General features: G+C 35.9%; 1 protein-coding gene and 2 long non-coding RNA genes across 3 annotated transcripts; all 3 read right to left on the minus strand.

Annotated features, from left to right (window-relative positions):
- Positions 1-764: 764 nt before the first annotated feature.
- On the minus strand, positions 765-9,787 carry LOC132112068 (cytospin-A-like). Its single transcript, XM_059519662.1, has 10 exons — positions 9,530-9,787; positions 8,878-8,951; positions 4,368-4,714; positions 4,083-4,167; positions 3,901-3,967; positions 3,687-3,765; positions 3,479-3,584; positions 2,312-2,428; positions 2,164-2,223; positions 765-1,736 (listed from the first exon to the last, which is right to left on the minus strand). Exons 1-10 carry the CDS (start codon positions 9,657-9,659, stop codon positions 1,647-1,649), a joined length of 1,155 nt encoding a protein of 384 aa, XP_059375645.1. The 5' UTR covers positions 9,660-9,787; the 3' UTR covers positions 765-1,646.
- Positions 9,788-10,464: 677 nt separating this feature from the next.
- Positions 10,465-13,886, minus strand: LOC132112070 (uncharacterized). Its single transcript, XR_009424879.1, has 3 exons — positions 13,642-13,886; positions 10,580-10,641; positions 10,465-10,510 (listed from the first exon to the last, which is right to left on the minus strand). It is a non-coding gene; the product is annotated as an uncharacterized LOC132112070 (long non-coding RNA).
- A 4,512-nt stretch (positions 13,887-18,398) lies between these two features.
- On the minus strand, positions 18,399-20,915 carry LOC132112071 (uncharacterized). Its single transcript, XR_009424880.1, has 3 exons — positions 20,569-20,915; positions 19,565-19,756; positions 18,399-18,432 (listed from the first exon to the last, which is right to left on the minus strand). It is a non-coding gene; the product is annotated as an uncharacterized LOC132112071 (long non-coding RNA).
- Positions 20,916-24,854: the final 3,939 nt, after the last annotated feature.

The following is a 24,854-nucleotide window of genomic DNA, read 5'->3' on the forward strand; positions in this document are numbered from 1 at the left end:
AGTAATATTTTCCCCTTACGCCCATACTTTCACATCTTTCATTCTTACGTGTCTGCCCAATAATCATATGTCAGTCAGCTGATCTTTGTTCGTTTATTTCAAAACAGGAAGAGTCACTTTCATATATCTCAAAGACTTAACTAAAACTGAATATGAATATTAAATAAATAGAAATACATTTCTAATAGTGACAGAAAGAATGGGGAAATTACTGGAAGCAATAATGTGTGTGTGCCAGAATAATTTGCGCAGCCACTGACATTTTGAGGCGTTTGAATTGATGATGCCTAAATGTCCCTTTCGTCAACGCTTTACATAAGGAACATTCATTAATATTTTCCTATTAATCCCACATTTTTTTTCATACACATTCTCACGTAAACAGTCGTATAAACACTGCTTAAAAAAATAATAGAAACCATCACATAATCAAAAATTGTTTTACTGGTTATAATGGGAATTTTATTGGTTTTAATGGAAACTGCAATGATCCCTGTGGGTCTCTGCTGGTAATCTGTCTCCTTCTATTGGTGGCTTGTTAAAACCTAATGGAAAAATGTCCCAAACACACTACAGATAACCATTTTTTAATGGTTTTACTGGTTAATTGTTGATGGTTTGTAATGCTTGTAATGGTATTTGTAGTTGAAACCATTAGAATTGTTGTGTTTGTTTGTATTTTTTTCCAGCAGTGAAGCATCACTCATTAATCAGTGAAAACGACACATTTCAGTATGGAGTAAGAAAAACAGACATAAACAATATAATCAAAATATTTATTAATTAATGCTTGCCTTTGGAATCTTATTTTCCTTTAATATCTACATCACACTAATAGTACTTTGGTGTCTGGTGATGGTTTTGGGGCTCAAAGAAAACAAAAAGGATGATATTACAGCTGCTGAAATAATCAGCTTGGATCCTTAACCAGGCTTTAACATCACAGCAAAAAACATGGCACACATACAGGAGTAATGATTTCTGTGATTTGAGATTTCCACTTTAGTCCAGGTCTTACTGTATAAGATCCTGAATAAAAAAGAGCCAAATGGCAAACAGACAAATTGAAACCTGCAATAACACATTTAAACCAACAGAGGGCAGAAAGGTTAACTAAACAGTAATTTTGATGGACACTCCTCATCCTACTTTACACAGACACTCCAGTCTTTCTCATGAGCTGCTCGTGAGATCTATAATACTAGGACAAGCTTTTCAATAGCACTCCAGTTAATTTCAGTGGGATGAATGCAGGACCCCCACAAGTTAGAAACCAGTTTGATTCATCTTTGACCTCAGTGCTGATTGGTTAATGGCACAAGAAAGCCACAAACCCTTAAGTCCATTTGACAGCTCTTCATTATAATATAATTCAGATAAAAGTCAGAATACGTGGCAGTGTTAGCAAATCATGCTAAACAGCAAAACCTTCTTATCTAGAGTCTCTTTCACAAACCTCTTTAGTTATATATATAAAAAAATATATAAATCTGATCCCAGATCAACAGCTAAAGACGAACTTTCGGTCCACTTTAAGGTTGCTTGAAGTTGTGTTCTCCCCTCAGAGCACATACTAATGCTGTGGTGGAATTTTGAAAGCATTCGTGATCACTATGAATGATCAGGATGTGTATATATTCACAGTCTTACATCTCAAAATGGCGGTAGATGCTTTCTACGTATTCCAGAACTCTGTGCCAGTCCGGTGCTTCATCTATTAGCATCTCCTCCACCGTCTGAGGAACCACAAAGAAATGAACAACCTCACAAAACCATACTTATAGTCGTATTTCCATCATTTCCATGAATCGTGTTTGAGTTAATATTGAAATTGTGTCATCATGTTCAGCCAATCATATCTGATGCATTTACATATCCAGTCAGTCATGTTTGAGTAATTCTCATGTTCAGCCAATCATATCTAATCAATCATATCCAAGTCATGATTAAGTGTTTTTTTTTTTTTTTTTTTTTTATACATCTGGCCTGTCAAGTTTCTCATTCTCATCTGAACCAAAATCTGACAGATTCTTTTTTTTCAAGCTGGAATTAATTAATAGTGCACTGGTTGATTTGTTTGGTATTGGCATCAGGGTGTAGTAATCAAACGATTGAGTAATGAAATTGAATATAAGTGTTTAGAAAAAATTCAAGTTTACCCACCAGTGAGGCAGAGATTCCAAAACCTTCTCCAGTTTGGAATGCTAGAGTGAGATTCTCTTTCTGTGGATAAAATCATCATCAACATCATCGTAACAACCCTTATGTTAATATATTTGTATGCAAGCCATTTGTATGAAGTGTGTATTACCTTATTCTCTGGACTGAGTTTGTCATATGGTATGTGAGAGGGGAGGTAACTGTGGTAAATCGCACAGAAGGCCAAACCATCCACCCAACAACTGCTGAAATTAGTGATCTCAATATTCTGGGAGAAAGTCAAGAGGCAGCAAAATAAGAAAGTCAGGCAGACATTCTAAATATATCTATTCTACATAGTGCAATTTTATTGTAGCTTTTTTTCTGGCCAAGAACCACTTAGACAGGAAGAGACTGGGGGATTGGCATACGTTTTCTTCCATATGCGCTGTTTGGTTGTATCTCAAATAATATGTATCACAGTAATAGACCTGCATTAAAAAAGGTGATTTAAATAATAATGTGGTCCTCATGAATGGTTATACAGACAAAAATAATCAATAGAATCAAATATGATAAATGCAGAAGCAAAAAAGTCCCTATTATTTCACAGATATAATTGAAAAATGAAACATAATATACATATGCACCACAGTTAAAAATGATTTTAAAATAAGTCTTATATGTTCACAAAGGCTGCATGTATTTGATCTAAAATACAGTAAAAACAGTAATATTGTTAAATATTTTACTATTTAAAAAAAAAACTGTTTTCTATTTTAATCTATTTTAAAATGTAATTTATTCCTGTGATTGCAAAGGATGAATTTTTGTTTAGCAGTGTCAGTGTATTTGTGTGGAAATCATGATGCATATTTTTCCAGGATTCTTTGATCAATAGAAAGTTAAAAAGAACTGAATTTATTTCAAATTCAATTTCTGTAAGTTTATAAAAGTCTTTACTGTCACTTTTCATTCATTTAATTCAGCGCTTCTTAATCTTGATCCTTGCGAGCCCCGGCTCTGCACATTTTTTATGTTTCTCTTATCAAACATAATTGAACTTTGGGAAAGTCAGTGTTTATTTCTTCAACCCAGTAACTTTTAAACACTATTTCCAGACTTCCTTTTGCGCAGGCAGACTGGTAAAAAAAAAACTGTCATACTAGAGCTTTCCAGAAAAAGTGCCTTTTAGTTGTGTGTACAATGTGCATCAAACAGTCAGTGAAGGGATTGTAGGTGGTTCATGCTGTTTGAGGCTGAGACTATGGGGTGTGTGGCTGACTGCCAAGTTTGATCAGTCGGCTATTTAGTTTAGTTTGGTTGAATTCAGTACCACCTTGTATCTCAGAGTTCTGCCTTGACACCAGCGAAGCAGGGAGTTCCGCCTGGAGCTGCCATGAAGCCTCAGCGACCTGAGTCCTGATGGGAAATCCTCCTGTGTCCTGATGAGAAAAGAAATGAATGTCAGTTCTCTATACTTTTACAATCATCATAATATATCTCTCATTAACGAACGGTGGAAAAAGAGGTAATGTTTGATTAACCTTGTCCTGTTGATCTTATTTGTTACATCTAAAACTGAAGAGTTGTATGTCTGTAGGACTGATTTCTCCACATTCTTATCTGTTGGACATGCATTGACAAGCACACAAAATAAATCATTTGTGCCCGTATGGGTCTGGTATGCTAGCAAAGGAACAAAATTCAATGAAATCTAGTCAACGGGATATTGTGCAAATGAAACTCCTGTTTACTCACCACTATTGGAGCTGGTCTTGTTGCTCTGTTGGTCTAATCTTGCTGCTTGAGCCTTGCTCTGAGAAGTCTGAAATTATTAGACACTGTTTATTGATATTTACTGTTAAATATTTCAGATACATAATAATACAAATTCAAAAACTAAAGACTGAAAATGACTGATGTCTTTCTTTTTTACTCACAGATTCTGTTGTCTTAGTAACTGAGGGTAGGGAAGTACCATTTACAACAATATCAGGGTAATCTGAGGGCAGTCGACACAGGCTCCTGCAAAATGATGGAATGGTACTTGAATGTAACATAGGTCACACTGTCTCTTTGACACACTGTGGGCTGAATCATTTAGTCATTACCAGTATACTTCATATTAAATATTTATATTGTGCATTTATTCAATCTCAAAACTTGATCCTTTGTGAGTATAGAATTTATTTTTGGCAATTTGTGACCTAACTGGATAACTCTACCTTGACCTCTCTGTAGTACCCGAGATATGCATTTCTCTTTTCCCCTTGAACTCATCTGTCAACAGTTGATCTTGTTTCTCTAGGCCCCTCCTCACTGGAGCCCCCTGGTGGCTGGTTGTGACCTGCTTCAGTTTCTGCTTGCTTTGCTCCAACTCAGCTCTGAGGCTCTCCAATTGACTTTCGAACTCCTGGCGACCCTGCAAGGCATTGGATAGCTGTGTGTCCATGTCCTGCCTTGCTGCTCTTAAAGTATTTAGCTCTTCCTCAGCTTCTGCCCTCAGTCTGTCTGAAACCACTAGCGCCACCTTCAGGTCAGACTGGAATTGCTGCCACTCCTCACGTTCTGCCTACAGAAAGAGATAACATTAATAGTCATATTTATCGGTATGTCATAATTTTAAATATTATATATACAATATATCCAAAAATGTATATCATATTTGATAGGAACATTGCTGTTCACACATGCAAAAAAGGTATTTTTACTCTATTACAAAATACACATTAAGTGGGTCTCTGCCTCTCTGGTCTTTGAGAGCAGAGCAGTTGACTGAGGATGTTGACTGAATGTTTTTCTCTTGGACAGAGTTGTAACTCAGTTGTGAGTCTATGAGGTGAAAAGGTTAGTTGTGAATTGGACCGCTCACCTCTCACTGTTTGCTAAATACACACACGCTTACACACAATATGCTTACATTAAACTCCACTCTTAGAAATCTGAGCTTGTTCTCCACGTCCCAGCAAGATCAGTAGCAAGTCCTCTTTTCACACACACACACACACATACACTTAGGAATCTTCCTCTGCTTGTAGCTTTGAGCATGTCCTGGCAATAAAGTGATTTCTCAATAGTTAGATACAAGAGTGATTCCCTAGAATGATAACACATATGTAAAAACACACAACTTAGTTTCATAATCACAATCTAAAAACATCATGACCGATCTTTCATTCTCTCTCTTTCATCATCTATTTAATTTCATTTTTCTCTCTTTCATTGGAACTGACTGAAACTCTCCGCTGATTCTGCCAAAGAGAGGAAATGACTCAAATAAAGACAAACAACTGACTTATCAAAGTGAGTAAGTCATTATTGTGCAAATCTTCACAATTCCAAATAACCATTTAGGACAAAAGATGCCAAAATGGGGGGAAATTGAGAAAGAGACATAAGACCAGCTTGAAGATGGCCAATTATTGAGCTATTATTTCGTAGGGGAAAAAAGAAAAGAAAATATATATTAAACAAAAATACTGGTATGTTAACTTCAACCAAAGTTATACAATTACATGTCTCTTGAATTCTATAATGATTATTTTAATAGATTTCCAATGTAAGCATGTAAATACATTAATACTATGTTCATGTTAGAGTAGGCCAGATGTTAGTACCTTAGACTGAAAAAGGTTGTACAGACCCTAGCTGTGTCTAGACAAATAACACTGAAGGAGGATGGAAATAGAGTAGTAGGAGAGAGAGAGCAGGGAAGGTCTTAGGAACCTCTTCATCACTCTGTGGCCTCCAGACCCCAGCTGGACTTGATTATAGCAACAACGTTACACTTTCTCTGACACACATAAGATTCATTCTGATATAGGAACACAGACAAATGGATGTATTTAGATATTTCTGTGCTCTCTAAAATGTGTAATGTGTTAAAAAATGTTTTACATTTTAAACCCTTTTAAAATATTTGGCAGAGGACAATGTAAAATTGTTGACTGCACACATTGTGTAGTAGGATAGCTTTGTATAATTTTGTAAATAGTATTTTATACACTACAACTGCTTTTTTTTATCTGTAATATAACTTATTGGTGTTATAATTTAAATTTCAATCCAGTATTATATGTCTTGCTTCTGAAATCCACTAAAGTATACACTACATGACAGATTTTAAAACACTTGGCATGATTTTGTAGATGCCTACAGCAAAAAAAGAAATAACAACAAAAAAAAACTGGACATATAGACTAAACGACTGAGAATCAGACATTCATAAAGAACTAGAAACTCAGGTGCAGACATGCAAAGGTTGTGTCGTGTATTCCAGCCAATGGAGGAAATGAAAAGACTAATGAATATTAGTTAAGAAAACATAATAAGATATTCGTAATAAGAATGGTCTGTCACAGGAGGGATTTTCAATAATTTTTCCTTATTATGCAAAGAAAATAAAAAACCTTTTCCTATTAGCCTGTTTAATTCCTGATTCGTTTGCAATGAAAGGACACTTCATTTATTGATGAATAAGAATCGAGTGAAACAGCATTAACACATGCTGGCAATCATCCAATTCTGTCTTTCTCTCTGCTCACACTCACAGCTTTCCAGTCATCCAGAAAGGACAGAAAATGACCCACCTCTCTCTCTCTCTCTCTCTGGACAGTGGTGATGTTTTAGACATCAGCTCACTGACTCAAGTGGGATTTCTAAGGAAGTACCACACCCCTGATGATAAGAAGTTGTTGCTCTTTTTGGGGCTTTCGTATATTGTGTGTGGGTCTGGATATAGTGTAACTCTCTCACCCTACTTGACAAGCCCTCGCACACATACACACTACATTATCACTAAACTCTTCTGCACACACAGAAAACTCTTCCACACACACACACACGCACACACACACACACACACACACACACACGCACACACACACACACACACACACACACACACACACACACACACACACACACACACACAGACACCCATAACATATTTAATGCTCTGTAAGTACAGTCAATGTTAGCTCAGTGGTTTTTAGCATTTTAGCAATGTCCAGCAGAGCGAGAGAGAGCTTGTTGACAATGCGTGAGAGATTCAGGTCAAAAATGAAACTGTAAATATTACAAAGAGTGACTCTCTTGTGAATATGAAGTGAGTGAATATGAAAGTTGTTAAAACTATAATTGGAAAAAATAATAAAAAATAATTGGAAAAATAATTGAAACTATGATTTCAGTCAGACTAATATTTTAAAGTCAGCATGAACCAGAAATTACGACTGACTTTTCTCCTGTATTTAGTGAAACGGCATCTTGAAAGATGTACAGCAGGAATTTTTTTTGGGAATTTATTGGATTGTTGACGTTTGCTAATTGCTGTGGTTGTTGGCGGTGATGGATTATTGTCTTGCCCTTGCACCAATGCACATGTCATCAAAGAGAGCAGATGCCATTGTGAGAGGGAGGGGAAGTACATTTTTCTGATTAAAGATTATGAGGGCACATTATATGCACAGATAAATCATTTTTAAAAAACATGGCAACATTCCATAAAAAATAAGAGTTGTGGACTTTGATTTGGTGAAATTAAAAAGATCAGAACTGGTCCTCTGACTGAGCCTGGTTTCTCCCAAAGTTTTTTTCTACAATTCTGTCACCTGACACTACCGAATGAGAAAAACGTATCTGAATTGTGCTGAATAATGACTCTATTGTCTTGTTTCATTTCATGAATGAAATTTATACAGTTGTTGAACTAAACTGATCAAACACTGAACTGACTCGAGCTGAATAATGACATTATTGTCTTGCCACAGCTGCTTTACAGCAAAATTTGGATTTGTCTCATTTTTGAAATTGCATGATTGATTCTTTTAAATTCCTGTTTAATACAGTAAAGCTGCTTTGAAATAATCTAGAAAAAGTGCTATAAAATAAAGGTGACCTTACTCGTCCTATTATTAATTTGTTTCAGCTAAGTTCATGTAAATGTTTTTAGTGGCTGAGTTAAAGTTATGTCCACTAACAGAAGACTGGGTAGGAACACACACTCACTCTGTTGTTAGGTCAGTGAGTTGTTACATGCGGACTTACTGCTGTCATAGTGGCCAAACAAAAAAGTTTTGTTCTTGCAAGAGCGGAACAGAATTCCCCACATCCCCCTCAGTTATCTTCTGTTCACTCCCTGTTTCCATCTGTGTCTCAAAACTCCTACTTCTGCACGCCTATCACCCTGTAAAGCTACTTTTAGACCAGGCATTGTCCTCCTGTTTAAATGTTTTTATAACTAAATTGAATAATCTTTCTCTTTCTTTCATACTAAATTTATCTATTCAGAAATCTATGCAAGAGATTACGATTTTCTTTGCTGTTCCTCTCTTTACCAATTTTTCTCTTTTCTGCCTCCTCTATCTCTTCCTCTCCTCATTCCTGTCAAAAATAGATAAAAAAAAAAAATCTCATTCCTTGAGACTACCAGTTTAGGCCCATATTAGCAGAACCATAACATAAACACACTTCACAAAAACAATGTCCATTCCTGAGCTAAGACAGGAAAGGAGTAATTTGTAGGATTGCTTATCCCATAAGCCTTTGCTGAAGCTGACAGGCTGTTATCAGACAATCCTTGACCTGCACCTCTGGGAACAATGTGACTTCCTGTTGCATTTTCCTCTGTCTTCAAAAGAGTGAATTATAGAATCCAAAGTGTCAAGCACAAACTGAGTGTCTGGGTTTCAGCTGAGAGTATGTATGCTACAAAAAGAAACATGTGGGACTCACCTGAATCTTTTCTTTACAACTTCTCAATTCCTCCTTCATCTTCTCCCTCTCCACCAGAAAACATTTTAACAGATCTGAAAAACGAAAAAGTGATTCTCATTATAAATGATATGAGTATTTGATAAGCACATAATAAAGCAATAAACCATTTAAGGAAGTGTGTTACATTAAGTTTACCACAGTGGTAAAACCACTCCAATGCATGATTTTAAACGGTTTAATGCCTTTATAAAGCAACAGCAATATGATAAAAGTGAGACAAATTTTAATAAGCAATCTGTAAACAACATTTGTGAATAAAAATCTATAAAGGTATTAATTGTTTTCAAGAGGATTTTCTTCATATATTGGACACCAAGTGGCAACCCATTGAAGAAAAAAAACTAAAATGCAAATGAATGAATGAATGAGTCAAATATAAATATGCATGCTTATTTGGTTAACTGCATTTTATTATTTTTATTTAGCATTTTTCCCCTCCTCGCTGTTCATGATCAGAACAGACACTAGTTGAGACCCACAAAAGAACATACACTAATACATTTAGAATGTTAGTACTTCCTCAACATGTTTAAGAGTGCATGCAGTTTGTGTAAAAATGTGCATGCTTTAATTAAAAAATGAGTGGACACAGCATGACTGCCTGACTTACCGTTCAGTATATATGTGGATTCTTCAATGTTGTTGAGCTGCAGTGTGTTCAAACACTCCTGTAAGAGTTTTGGGTCCACTTCTGTGTTTCCATTCACAGGATGAGACACCTGCTTAGGTGATTCTGTCATCTTAAATCCATCCTCAGCCTCTTTTGGGGGCCCTGTCTTGCAGTCCAACAATTGCTCATCATTCAGATCGGTGGAACTTAGAGTGTCTTGGGCCGTTTCAGGGATGGCTGTGCTTGTATAGTTGGAAATGGACAGAGGTGGAGCTTTAAATGTCTCTTTAAATAAAAATAAATAAAACATTTGTGGGGTACAGAATTATGTGACTTTCAAATAAAATGCATTTTTAAATAATAATAATAACAAACACAAATACATAATATTAATACTTCTTTATATATTACATTACATATATCCTTCCCTTCTGTCCCTATTTTAGGTGTAATATTTTAAGTGCCATATGGACTAAATTTATAACACTTGCACCATGTACAAAAGTAAGTGATATGGTTTTGGAATGTCACAAGGGTGAGTTAATGGGTAATTTGGTTGAACTAAGCATTTAAGATTATTTATAATTATTTTTCTAAAAAAGGCAGGTTTCACTATTTGCTTGTTTGAATATAAACCAATGGGAACAGATTCGATTGAATGTGTGAGTGTGTGTGTGGGTGTTCTGCAATAAGAAGCCTTTGTCGTCTCCTTGGGTGGGAAAGGTTTGCTGAGTCAGTGAGTCTGAGTGCTCTGGACACCACCAATAACAAGGAAGAATACACAAAACAGTATTCCAATAATGACTCTGGCTCTAATACATTTAATTACACTCCTGAAGTTCTTTCTTTTTCAGGGTTCAACATTCACATACCTGGAATCTACTCTTCACACAGCACTCTTTTCTTTATTTTTTATGTTTATATCTCTCTCTCTGTCTCTGCTGTTAATTTTTCTCTTGTGAAAAATCTCTTTGTATGTCTCTGTGCATTGGGGGGTATCTCAGTAAAACACTGAATATCTGTGTGTGCTTGTTGTCAAAAGCTTGTTACCTGCAGATCCATGTCGTTCTTTTCCAGAGTTATTCCCCATGTTACCAACAGCTTGTTTCACTCTATAGAAGATGACAAAAAATAATACAAAAAATAGAAATAATAAAAAAACCTTCCACTTAGTTTATTCACACACATGTGGTCTATGTCCAAATTTTTATCCAATATCCAAATAACACAGTGGTGTTGTCAAAACTAAATATCAATAACTCTAAAGATATAAAAAAAAGATTCTGTATTAGTATCTATGCTCATACTGAATTCAGAAAGCTCTCCACCAATGGTAGGGAAATTTGAATGAATTGTGGTAAGGTTTGCATGAAAATGCAAAAGCCATGCTCACTGCTAAACTTACACTGCTGTGAGAGTGAGGATATAGCCAGGACATAGATTAGGGAAGACCATGGAGTGTGGTAACACGTTTTGTTTCTATGTCAATTCAAAATAATTAACACAAAGAATATAAAATTGGGTCTTATTTGGAAGAGACAGACTGAAAATCTGTTTGACTCATTAATATTCACCATTTTTACTGGTCATCATAATATCAAGACTACGGATAAATGGCACCATTTGGTTGGTACCAGATAGCACACCAACCTCTGCTAGATGTCTGTTAAAGATTTCTTCACCTGGAAAGCATCTGCTGTGTACAAACATCTGATAGACTTTTTTAAGATGTCAGTTTTACATACAGTACATTATAAATCATAAACATCTATTTTCTAAACATCTATTTGACATCTTGACATCTAGACATATTGCAGATGAGCAAACACTCTAAAAAATACATCTTGCAGATGTACATGCAGACATCAAACAAATGTCTCAGTTTAATAGTCTACGGGTGCTATCAGGTAAGAACAGCACCCAACAATGCCCTTACATCACTGTATGTTCAACAGGTAAAGTAAATTGTATTGTTTGCATAATAACTTTTTTTATGAAGTTTGAGTGACAAATGGAGCTCAAATGTAGTTCAGGCAGAACACAGCGTGACTGAAGCATTAGCTGATGCTCAGCTGATCGTAACTCCTCCCACTACAATTAATGAGCTATATAAGACCATACATACTCACTCTTGCCATAGTCTGTCGCACAGACACGCACTAAGCCTTGATTTCTGTCGCACAGACATGCTAAAACAGATGCTAAAATGTGTGAGAGCTAAAAACAGCACTGTTTCAGCTTACTTCATATGTTGAACCATCAAAGACAACAGTTTCCTTCATTGTCACGTCATTATGGAAGGACTCATTGATGCTAATGAATGTTAGCAACCTATCATGACCAAGATCTTGAAGAGAATATCTGTGCTAGCCAGATCAAAAGCCTTGACGAGATCACCAAAGTCCACATTAAAGGGTTACTGCTGCTCCCTGCACTTTCTATAAGTTGTAGGAGTGATAAGATCATGTCGACAATGGATCTGTGGATTCAGATGCCACACTGTGACTCCGGATAAACTCTCACAGCAAGAGCCTGAAGGTGCTTAAGGTCAACTTAAAATGTTTCGTAGCTACGCATAGGAGAGATATGTGTGATATTTATTACATTCGCTTCTGATTTCCTTGTTCTTACGTAGTATGACAATGCTTGCATTATTAACACTATTACCCTAGGGCTGCAGTTGGGTGGTGTAACTACATTTGCAATATTATTAAATGCTCAATTAATAATAGTGTGATATGCTATTCATGCTAACACATCACCATTTTCAGTCTTCCATGACTACATTAAAGGAGATAATGCTTGTCTAGCTTCCGTGCAGCTACTTCATTTTGTTGGGGGGAAAGTAACTCAAGCATTATCTCTTCCTCTCATGGAGTTATTCAACATTATGTCTGGTATACATCAAAATTCTAACTATCCTCTCCAGCGTCTTACCACAGAACAGCATTCCTGATTATTCTTGAAATATACCATCTTCACCAGCCAAAACAAGCGTGTCCACTAAAGGGACAATCAGCCCGTTCGCAGAGGCCAGGAAGTTGATCAGAGAAGACCGATAGTTGAGAGTGAGAGGTACATAGAGGAGGTGCAGCAATTTATCAACCTTCTGATAGATAATCAACAGCTGAATAAGGAAGACAAGGAAGACATAAAGACAAGCTTTTCAAGAAGACCTGGAAGACATTGGCATACAATGGGAAGATGTGGATAGTGTGGCCATAGAACGTCTTTTGCTCATCTTGCCAACACGTGACATGATCTAATAATGTTGAAATCTCTGCAGAGTAAGAGCTACAGTATTCTCTTTAAATATGAATGCATGCCACCTCTTCCAACCATTCAGAGAGTGCACTCCCTGAATGATCTTAGAACTGAGCTACTACGTCTTTGTGTTTGGGGGGTTAAAAACTCAGTGAGGTTTGCCTGCGGATGGCTCAGAATCTGAGCCCTTCAGAGCAAAGCCTGCAACCAAACATTAGTTTAATGCCTCTACAATATTCTGACATTAACAAGTGGTCCTGACTGAAATATCCATTCAGCATTGGATTTAGAATTTAGCAGACAGAGTACCAAATCAAACATGAATTTAAATTTGCTACCATGTTTATCCCAATAGAATTTAGCATACATTTTAATCTTAACTGTTATTAATATTCATACTACTATTACTAAAAATTATAATAACGTTTTATATATATATATACGTATATATATTTTTTTTGTGTGTGTAATCAATCAAATGAATCAGAACTGTTGTAGTCTAAGAGAACAGATTAGGATTAGAAAAATAATTAACCACTAGGTTTTTTTTTCTTCTAATTTCTAATTGGTTACAATTTTCCGCGTGTTAGCCTACACTTTCCAGTCTCTCATATTTTGTAGTTAAAATCCCTATAATTTCACTTTAATGAACTAGCAACTTTTAACTAAGTTAATTAAGTTGCCACAATAAGAACAACAACAACTTTGCAGCAAGATAATAAAAACAAGGAAATAAAAATATTTTGACAGAGAGCATAGGAGAAAATTACCGCATACACAAATGACTAATTTATACACCGAAACGATAGCGAAAGCAATAATAATGGATAGTTTTTGTTGTTACACACCTAATCGAAGGTCTTGTAGGCTATTCACCGGGACATGTTGTCGTTAGTGGAGTCGCACCGCTTCAGGGGACAAGAGCAGATCATGAGCAGACTGCAGGATGTGGGTATGAAGCCCGGTTAAAAAAACTGTCCTTTTGCCCCCTCATGAGGACTGAAGAGTATCTTACTACTGGAGACAGAATTCATTCAAATAATCTTACTGTCCTCAGCTTTTTAAGGAGCGACAAATGACATTGACATTAACAGCCTGCGTAAACACCCTTTCATTAGGAGTCACGTGTGAGTACATTCTTATCATATAAGCATAATCATTATTAAGGGTTTATGCTAGTTCAGGTATGATTTATAAAGCTTAACGAACAATACAAGCAGCCTGCCAGTTCATCTTAACCTTAACTTCTCACCTGATTCTGACCCTAATCCTAATTTAAAGGTTTACCTTGAGGAGCAACAGAAGTTTAGGATAATGTTGTTTAGCCTGTATCTTATCTGACCTGAATGACTGCATTGAAATAAAGCTTAAGTTATTTTTTACCATAATAATAATAATAATAATAAATAAAATAAACTAATCGATCATAAAAAAATAATAATAAAGAAATTGTAAAAAGTAAAAAAGGCTAAGAAATATTTAAATTTTAAACATTTTATTTATAGTTTTTATTTGCATAACGTACATTCATACACAGCTGAATTTATGAAATATTTTAGTATTTATTGTTTATTAGGTTGTTAGGGCTGTAATACTGTAGCCATATAAAACAGCTAAAATAATCATTTAAAAAGATTACACAGTCATCTCAAATGTCTGCATGTAGTTGCATTGTTATCTGTATACAGTACTATTTTTGAACACACCATATTTTCTCTATAAGACCTCAGAACCAAACCGATAAATCATCTCCTGACTCATTTACAGCCTACATCTATGCTTACATCTCATTAACAAGTATAAATTCAGCAAACTAATCTTTAGAAAGTGGTTTAGTTTAGGAAACATGTCTGTCACAGTGGGTGTTATCATGACTAAATACATTTCTAAGTAATGAGCCAGTCATCAGAAAGTCATTGACCAACATGTGCAAATTATGGCTCGTATGTGGGCTTGATTCAGCAAATTAATTTCACAATATCGTTTGACCAGTGACAGTGTCCAAGCATTATATCATCAAACAAATATGCCTGTATATTTAGACATTTCTTTTTTTTTTAATGCAGGTGATTTTTACAAGGATGTCAACTTGTATGACGTAATGTATGACTCATCAGCAAACGACAGTTGGTATTTATTACAGATCTGATTAACCATTTGTGCAACTTCGGCCAACCTCATAAATACACACAATCTAATCAGGGCAAACCGGCTTTCTTGTACAAAGGCACTTTCCAAATAACTACAGAGTAAATTATTGACTATGCTCCATCTTACACAGTAAGACCTCACAAGTCCCTTGAGTGGCTGAAGTTTTCTTTTCTTTTTTCATATGCCAGGTGATGCCTTCACAGGTTGCTCGGTGTCACCTGTGTTTTTGATTGGTTGATCCTGTTCATCTTTTTTGATGGATGCCTTGGCAGTATTGGTTGAACCCAGACGGGCTCGACCTGGGGAACCCGGGCTATCAACATTAATGGCAGGTTTGGACATCCATTGCAGGATGCGTGTGGAGGGACGGTGGTGAACAGTGAGTTGGCGAGAGCTGTATCCAGACATCGCAATTCCCAGAAAAATAGCGACCTGTGGCACTACAAGTTTGGGATCTCTGTGGGTCACAGTCTGTACGGTGGATGTCTGAAAGGGAGTGAAAATACATGGTTATATTGTATGATGAACTGACAAACATTACCTTCAAATTATGTTTAATTAGAAGCACATTAACCTGCCTGACTGATGTCTCATTTTATTTGGCTGTGAAATATTAAATGTCAAAATACTCACAAAATATGCTAATGTAAATTATGCTAATTCTATAACAATTTAAAATGGAATGTAAATCCAACAAATCTCTAATGTAAATAATAATGGCCAATTAAATACCTAATTGGAGATAATAGCAACTGAAACCATATCACGTGGAATGTTGTAAAAATGTGTTAATTATAAAACAAGATTATTCACAATTTCATCAACATCCAGTCAGCTTTATGAGTTTAGCCCTGCAGCTCTTCCCCAATTTAGGTGTAAATACACATATTGCACATAATACATCTGCAGATGATCAATTCGGTTTATCTGTACTATTCTACAGGTTTTTTATTCGTATCCTGCATGTCTGCCCAGATTCTTTTACTCACCTGCAAGAAGCGGATGTGTCCTAAAGTAGGACAAACATTGTAAGCAGGACCGTTTCCTCTGGTTGCTTGTTTCTCTCCTTCTGACAGAAAGAGGCTTCTTAGAGGATAGAGCTCACTCAGGTAGGTCTGCTCATCTATCACGGTCTTGCTCTGATCAGAGCTTATATAGAGAGAGGCCCCATCTGTCTCTCTCTCTCTTTCAATGAGATTACAAAAAAGAGGCTAGCAAACACACGGACATGCTAGCTATGACGACAGTGAGGGATGCAGGGTTAAGTTGTTGTGAAGGACGACACCCTTGTATAGCCTAGCATGGGTAAAGCCGGAAAGGGCTATGAAGTCTAGTCACACAGGTCAGAGGTGACCCAGTTATCAGAACAAAAACAAAACAATACAAAATTAAAAACTAAACAAGTAAAATATAAATAAAATAAAACAACATAATAAAGCAAAAAATACATAAAGATAGTAATAGATAAAGTTAGATAAAAGATAATACCAAGGTACTTTATGACTAGCATATTCATATAGAATAAACTATTTTACTAACTTAGAAGTCAAAGTTTTTTTCATATCTTATTTTTATTTTTTATGGTTTTGAAATAAGTAAGCTTACCAAGGCGGTGTTAGATCAGAAATATTAAACAGTAATATTATGGAATATTATTTTCTTTGGATATATTTATTTATGCCTGTGAAGACAGCTATTACTTCAGTCACACGATCCTTCAGAAATGATTCCATTATGCCGATTTGGTGTTCAAGAAACATTTATTATCATCAATGTTGCAAACAGTTGTGATGCTTAATATTTACATGGGCTTTACTATATCTTAAACATTAATATAATGCAATAAATGGAAAGGGATAATTTTTTACGATTCTTTGATGAATAGAAAGTTACAAAGAACAGCATTTGTTTGAAATATAAACCTTATTTAACAATGTTAAAGTCTTTACCATTACTTTTGACCAATTTAAAGCATCTATTAAAAAAACGTACTGATTTATGGATGCAAGTGAAGATCCTAAAAACAAAAACAGGATATCATAGATGTTTCTGCCAACATTTTGTCTCACTTTTTCGCCTAGTTAAAACTCTATTTGTTGCTACACTTCAAAATGAACTTGTCTAGTGTTCTGCCTCAAGGTAGAGAACATGATAAATAAGGGACAGCATGATATTGTGTTACCAAACACAGAACTATAGACCTTTCAACAACACAAGGTTGTATCTGTCTGTGAGTTTATGGCATCTGTGGGGACTGACAAATCTTGTGTTTTATGATGAGAATCTGTTAAATACACAGACATCACTCAGTGGAAGATCATTTAGTATGCTTTAATTAAATCGCTTTTATGAGCACTTATGACTGGCATATATTTGCTCCACCTCTTTTCAGGATTGCCTCTAATATTCTGAGTGCATATTCAGTCCTGATCCATAAACCGTATACTGTTATACGTAATTTTATTTTGCTATAATATTATATAATTGCTATAATACCAATATCACACCTGCTGTGTCCTCCACACAATATTCTAGCTGAGGGAAACAGCAGGGTTATTATTTCTAAACACTGTAACCCAATGGGAAGCAATAAAAAATAAAAAAACGTATTCTCTGTCTGAGCCAACCCAGATCTATGTAATCCTATAATGGCATCCAAACCTATATTGTGGGTTGCCTTCCGTCACAGATTAGCACAAACACACGGAGCAGTCTAGAGACACTTGTATAGCTAAAGTCATTCTTCCTTGACGTCATGGATAAACCATTGAATCAGTTTAAATAGATCATGGTATGTAGTGCACCGCAGGTAGGTATATCAAACAATTATTGAAAACAAGCACACATTTGTTTTTCTCTCACAAATTGAATTAAAACTTTAATAAATATCTTAATAACTGCACTAAAACATAATTTTCTAGTCACAGTGAAAGTCAGTGGCTTGTCACATCAATGGCCTAAAATAGAAAAAAGGAAATGTAAATGAGGCACAGGCTGTGAGATTGGTGAGGGTCTGCTGACCTTGTGGTGTTAAGATAATTAGCTGCTAAGAGGCTAAACCAAAGACTCCTCATAATGAGCTGAGGAAGACCGTCAGTGTCACAGTCAATAATGATACTTTAGTGTTTGTCTTGAAGAAATATACTTTCTTTAACATCTCTGAGAGTGTACTGGCTCCCTGTGAAGAAAGAACAAGCAGCAGAGAATGTGTAAAAATGTATTTTTCTTAGGTAATTATTAATGTGAAGGCAAGATAAATTAGAATATATAATTCTGGGTCTTCAAATGGAATCCAAATTGTCGCTGCAGCTGATTGATGCAGAGTTTCTTGAATTCCTTGACTATAAAACGGCATGACTGAAGATATCTTTCATAATGAGATATTACAATCAGAGACCTGCTGGTTATTCAATCATTTTCCTCTCTGGGGGCGTCATGTCCTCTGCTGCTCTGCTACTCAATAAGACTGCAGACTACTGAAACCCCATCTGTAAAACAAGAAAGAGAGAAAAAAGACAATACTCTAAATATAACATATACCCATGTTTATGTGTGTTCTAATGTTTTCGCCAAGGTTTTATCTATTTTTGTTTTCTACAGTCTGAATTTGGTTGATATTTTGACCAGATATCTCTTGTAAAAGAGATCAAATTCTCAATGGGACCAATAACTGCCAAATTAAAAAATGAAATAATAAAAAACTTTGCACCTGTAGGTCAATGACCTGCTGCAACTACTCGTGAAAATAATGGCGTATGGGTGAAAAAATGGATAAATGGCATGTCCAGTGGTTGCTGTGGAGACGGAGGCTATGTTTAGTCATGGAGTCACCATGGACACCTGTGTGAAATGTCCTGAATCCGCTGTGTGCTTGTAGCTCCTCATTAAAACACTGATCATCTTGTTAAGGTCTAATCCGACTTCACAAATGCATGCACACATATGTGCATGGAAAGACATGCCAGCAAAAACACTATAGACACATTCTTTGTAAACACAAATTTTTTGTCTTATTTATTTTATGTAAATAAAGCCAAAAGTCTCCCAGACAGAACTTTGTATACTACCCCAGGAAGCAGTTTGTTTACTTTGGCTTTGTTGGGAATCAAACACTAGTTAATACTTACTGGATGCTGCCCAATATACACTGCATACTGCACAGTTAACAATAAACATTTAAAACAGTACAATGCTATTGCCCCATAACCTCAGTGGCATCCAGTTAAATATATGTTTTTATCAATATATGATTTTTTGATGAGAGTTGAAAAGAACAGCATTCATTTTAAATATATTTTTGTTGCAATGTAAAAGGTTTTACTGTCACTTTTGATCATTTTAACACATTAATAAAACTATTAACTACAAAAAATAAATAAATTGATCCCAAACTTTTGAATGATGTATTTGTGGGCATTTTAGTTCAAGTGTAAAAAAAAAAAAGTATCTTGGCAGCAAGATCAAATAATGAATATAGAAAGACATATATAGACATAAATAATGAGCAAAGAAAGTTTAATATTTCTCTGAGTTGTATTCTATTATTTGCAACCATTACTATGAATCAATAACCCATATGCTTGATGTTCAGACATGTGAGGTCTATGCGTCCTCACTCACCTGCAGGTAATGTGCTTGTATCTCTGAGTTCTTGCAGCTTTAATTTTAACTGCTCTTTATTCTTCATTAGTACAGCCCTGAGTCCACACAGCCTCCAGATCTCAGCAGGGGGCAGTGTCCTGCCTGAGAGATGAGAGAACAGAGCCTCCGCTGCAGTGAGGGAAAGAGTGGAGCCGCTTTCTACACAGGAGCCTGAAGAGAAAAGTAGCAATATATGTGTTTTATTGCTATTATATATACATATTGTTACGGCTCAGTTTTGTTTTGGGTTTGTTCTGTTGTTTTCTCTTTTCCCTATAGGTTGCCAGATAAGGATCCACACCTGTGTTGAATTTGGAAAGCAGTATTTAAGATGGCTGTCCTTTGTGGAAAGGAGTTCTGTCCCCTGTCCTGCAGTTGTGCTCAGGAGCTGGACCTTCATATTGATTTTTTTCTTTATTGTTTGTTTATTTTTTGTCGAACATCTTTTCTTTTTTCATATAACCCCTAGATGTAAAATAAATATTTTGTTTTATTTAATTTTTGGACTCTGATCCCTTTATTTTGTTACTTCCTTGAGCCGGAACGTAACAATATATATAAATAAACACATTTATTCAACAAAGATGCATTACATTTTTACATAGTTAAAAATGTTTCATTTAAATGCTGTTCTTTTTAACTTTATATTCATTAGCCTATAGAATAAACGCAAATCATATTAGAATTATTTCTGAAGTATCATGTGACACTGAAGACTTGAGTAATGACTAAAAGGAAAACATTACATTTTAAAATATATTACAGCAGCAATAAAATATTATAAATTGTAGAAACTGTACTGTTTTTATTTTATTTTTTATCAAATAATGCAGCCTGGGTGAGAAGAATATAAAATAATAATAATAATTACCGAGTCCAAACTTTGGAGTAGTAGTGTATATTATTTGCTGTATATCCTCAATGTCTTTTTATCTTCAATATGGAAAAAAGTAATAATTTTAGTGTACAGTTAAACGGTATACCAGAGGATTTGCGATCAGAGAGGTAGATCTCCTGTGTGGTACGAAGGAAGTCGAGCACCTCCTCTGAATTTCCATCTCTGCTCTATGCATACTTGAAATCAACAGCTCTTGCTCGAGGCACCAATCCAAGAGTGAGGACTTTTTCTTTGTGACGTTTTTTCCTCTTTCTGTTCTTGCTGAGCCGCTCTGTGCTGACTGAGCTTCCAGTGTCCCCTTCATCACTGGGATGTGCAGCATCTGTTTTCCCCAGCACATCGCCCTCTGCTGGACGGGTGGATACTTCCTCTGTGGTAATGGGTAACACTTTTTTCTTTCTCATCCGTTTCCTCCTCTTAAGTAACTCATGGTCATCAGCATCTGTAAAACACAAAAACGGCTCATTGGTGAGGAGGATTTTGGACTTTCTCACAGCATTAGAATTATTACAAAGAGTTTTTAAATATGATGTATTGAAAAAGAGGTTTGAAGTGGTTGAATTGCCAAGAACAGATTTAAATAAATACACTATAACAGCTGAATGAAATCAGTTACAGCCACATTACATTTATGCTCTTGGTAGACTCTTTCAAATAAAATCATCCTACAAGAAATGTGCACATAAGAGGCAATTACCAGAGTGGATAGTGCACACACACATATCCCTTTGCCCTTTCAGTGATTTTCTGCAGGCTTTTCAAGCTCCTCAGGACTATACAAACGCACTGAGATACGCTGAGCTATTGATTTTTTTCATCTGTATTCAGAACTGAGAAACTGACCGCACATCTGAGCAACACACTGCAGGAAGCAAAGATCCAGCTCATCAGCATACAGCTCATACAATCAGACCAGTTTGTAATAAAGGAGGGATGAGTGAAGCCTCAATAACATGGACAGTGTGTCTCTGCATGTGTGAGAGAGTTTTGAGCGAAGTAATTGCTACTCCTCAGATCCATTGAGGTTCATTCAGATCAATAGCAACAAAAAGACAGTAGGAGGAGGAAACCTGCAGAGCTTTTTAGTGAAAGAGGAGAGGAGTACAACATAGACACTGAGCCAAACCACAAACACTGCACCTGAATTAAAAGATTTACGATTGTGCGATGAGTAATGTGTAAAAAAAATAGTGACCATGAAATATTTTGGGTGTAATTAAAATGAACAACCCTGTTGAATCTGATTAATAACACAATCTTAAATTAAAATCATCACCATTCATCCTTTTTTTATTTCTCTTTCACCCACTCTCTAGCAGGAAATGGATATGAGTAGTTGTGGTGAAGTGATCCTGAAAATATCACTTCACCACATATCACATAGTTATGCCTGCAAATAATCCTGACAAATTATTAGTCACTGTGGATAATATTAGCCATTCTGCAACTGTATAGTAACATCCTTTTTTATATTTATATTTTACTTTTTAATTATTTAGACTAATCAGCTGTTTTTCAAGTTTGGGTGATTTTTATTTTAATTTTGCATCTCTTGTTGTGGATCCAAATGATCAAATCATTCGATTCAGTGGAGCATATTATTACGACAAAGCACCCAGAATAAAAACTAAATTAATAACCTTATTCAAAAACGGTTTAAATTTCTCATCTTGAAAAAGACACAAAGTTAATCATTTGTACAGTATGTTCAACCACAGATATTGAAAAAAAGGTTATCAGGCTGTTTTAGAATTGCTCTGATCATTGACTCTTTCCTGCTTTTCCTTTTGTATCGATATGGACAGGATGAGCTAAATCAAGAGTTTAACAAAATGAGAGTCTGTTCAACATCCTTTTTGGAAATACAGTGCCCTCCATAAGTACTGGAACAGTGAAGAAAAATGTGCTTTCTATACTGTGGAGTGAAGACATTTGCAAATATGATTAAAGATGAATATGTGACAAAACTACAGAATTTCTAATGAGTTTGGTGGCATTTTCTTGAGTATTGGTAGCCAAGATGATTTTGTACCCTTCCAAATTCATTCTGCTACTGCCACCATTAAAACTAAGAGATCATGTTCTAGAGACAGCCATGCATGCCCAAGATTCAAGATTCAATATTTTTTTTCGTCACATACAAAATTATATATAGCATATATAACCAGCAGTGAAATGTGAGTCAGGTCTGCTCCATGGACAGTGCAATTATTAAAGAAAAACAACACAGATGAAAATATACATAAATATAGCTATGTAAGAATGAAATAAAAGTAAACAAAAATAATAAAATATAAAAAAGATGTATATTGTAGAATTAAATATAGAACGCAAAATAATGTGCATGAAAGTAAACTGTAGTCTTAAATATTAAGATACACAGGAATGTACAAGAGGCAAATGTGCAAACAGGTTGACACTGTCAGTGTGTCATTGTGAGGTAGTGAATGATGAATATCTTACTGATAAAGTGAACATTAAGTGGAGACATGAAGATGTTAAGAGGTTGGTTTTGAGTTTAGGAGCCTGATGGCCTGGGGGAAGAAACTCCTCCTGAGTCTCTCGGTTTTTGCCATCAGGCTACGGAAGCGCTTACCAGATGGTAGCAAAATGAAAAGATAGTTACTGGGGTGGGTGGAGTCTTTGATGATTTCAGGAGCTCTGCTTCTGCAGCGTTTGAGGTAGATGTCCTGCAGGGGAAAGCAGACCCGGAGATGCGCTCAGCTAAGCGCACAACTCTCTGCAGGGCTTTGCAGTCTTGACTGGAGCTGTTCCCATACCACACTGAGATACACTGAGTCAATACACTTTTTATAGCCCCTGAATAGAAAGTTTTCAGGATTGCTGGTGAGACCCTGAATTTCCTCAGCTGTCGCAGATGGCCCATGCCATGACACCACCTCCACTAAGCTTTACAGATTATGTTGTATGCTTAGGATCATTTGCAGTTCCCTTTTTTCTCCACAATTTTGCTTTCCAATCACTTAGATAAAGGTTAGTCTTTGTCTCATCGGTCCATCAACTCAGTTCCCAAACTTGGCTCACATTTATGAAGAATCTTGCCTTTCTATTTTTGGTGCTGATCAGAGGTTTGCATCTTGCTGTGTAGCTTCTGTAATTCTGTGTCAAATTCTCCTGCTGACTGTAGATTGACAGAGCATCACCCCAGCTTTCTGGAGGTTGTTGGTGATTTTACAGACATTTATTTTAGGGTTCATTTTCACAGATTTTATGATTTGTCTGTCATCAACTACTGTTGTTTTTCTCAGTCGATCAGGTTGTCATTGGTTGCTGATGATTTCTCCATGCCCTTTGTTTTTCCTATAGTTCTAATTGATTTCCTCTTTTCTTTTAACATCCAAATTGCTTGCTTTTCTTTCAGAGTCGGCTTCCTCGTCTTCATCCTGGTTTGTGTGTTTCATTGTCAAATGGAAGACTTAGAATGCAGAAGCAATGGATATAACTGATAAGACGCATTCCCTGCTTTTAATATCTGAAGAATTAATGCAGCATGACACAGCTGAAAAACTTAGACAGACCTGTGAGGCAACTGTTCCAATACTTATGCTCACATCAGATAGGGAGATTAAACTCTAAAAGTGCTGATCTTCATAGCTTGTAAAAAATCTTTGTGTTGAATCACAAAAAAATAAAATGTGATATTCTGTAGTTTTGTCTCATATTCATCTTTTAATCATATTTACAGACTCCACAGCAAACAGCACAATTTTGTCTTTACTGTTCCAATACTTATGGAGGGCACTGTATGTGCTTGTTCTGTATGAAATTTAACAACTCACCGGCTGGGGTGTCCTCTGAGTCAATAGGATCTGGATTGGATGGTGATTGGACCAAATCCTCCTCACTATTAATGAGGTAGCCTTCAGGAGGAGGAAGAACAGTGTAGAGCTTTTTGCCTTGTACAGCTGAGAAAGAAAGAGCATATAATTCCCTTTGTTAACACTTCAAAGAAATACTCTGCCCCACCAAAATGAAAATGTGCTAAATATGCACTCAACCTCAAGATGTTGATGAGTTTGTTTCTTCATCAGAAAAGATATGGAGAAATTTAGCATTACATCACTTGCTTACCAATGGATCCTCTGCAGTGAATGAGTGCCATCAGAATGAGATTTCAAAGAGCGGATAAAAACCAAATAAACCACAAGTAATCACTGCAAAGGATCCATTGGTGAGAAAGCGATGTAATGCTAATTCCAAAGCTCATCTACATCTTGGATGGCCGGAGAGTGAGTGCATTTTCAGTTTTTCATGTTTTGGGGTAATCTATTCTTTTAATGACTTAAGCAAGTACGATTTAAACTTGACCTGACTTATTGGGTGTGCTTTCTACAGGTGAAACAGGTGCAA

This window comes from Carassius carassius, chromosome 31, assembly GCF_963082965.1.
Source record: "Carassius carassius chromosome 31, fCarCar2.1, whole genome shotgun sequence".
In the NCBI taxonomy this organism is placed as follows: Eukaryota; Metazoa; Chordata; class Actinopteri; order Cypriniformes; family Cyprinidae; genus Carassius; species Carassius carassius.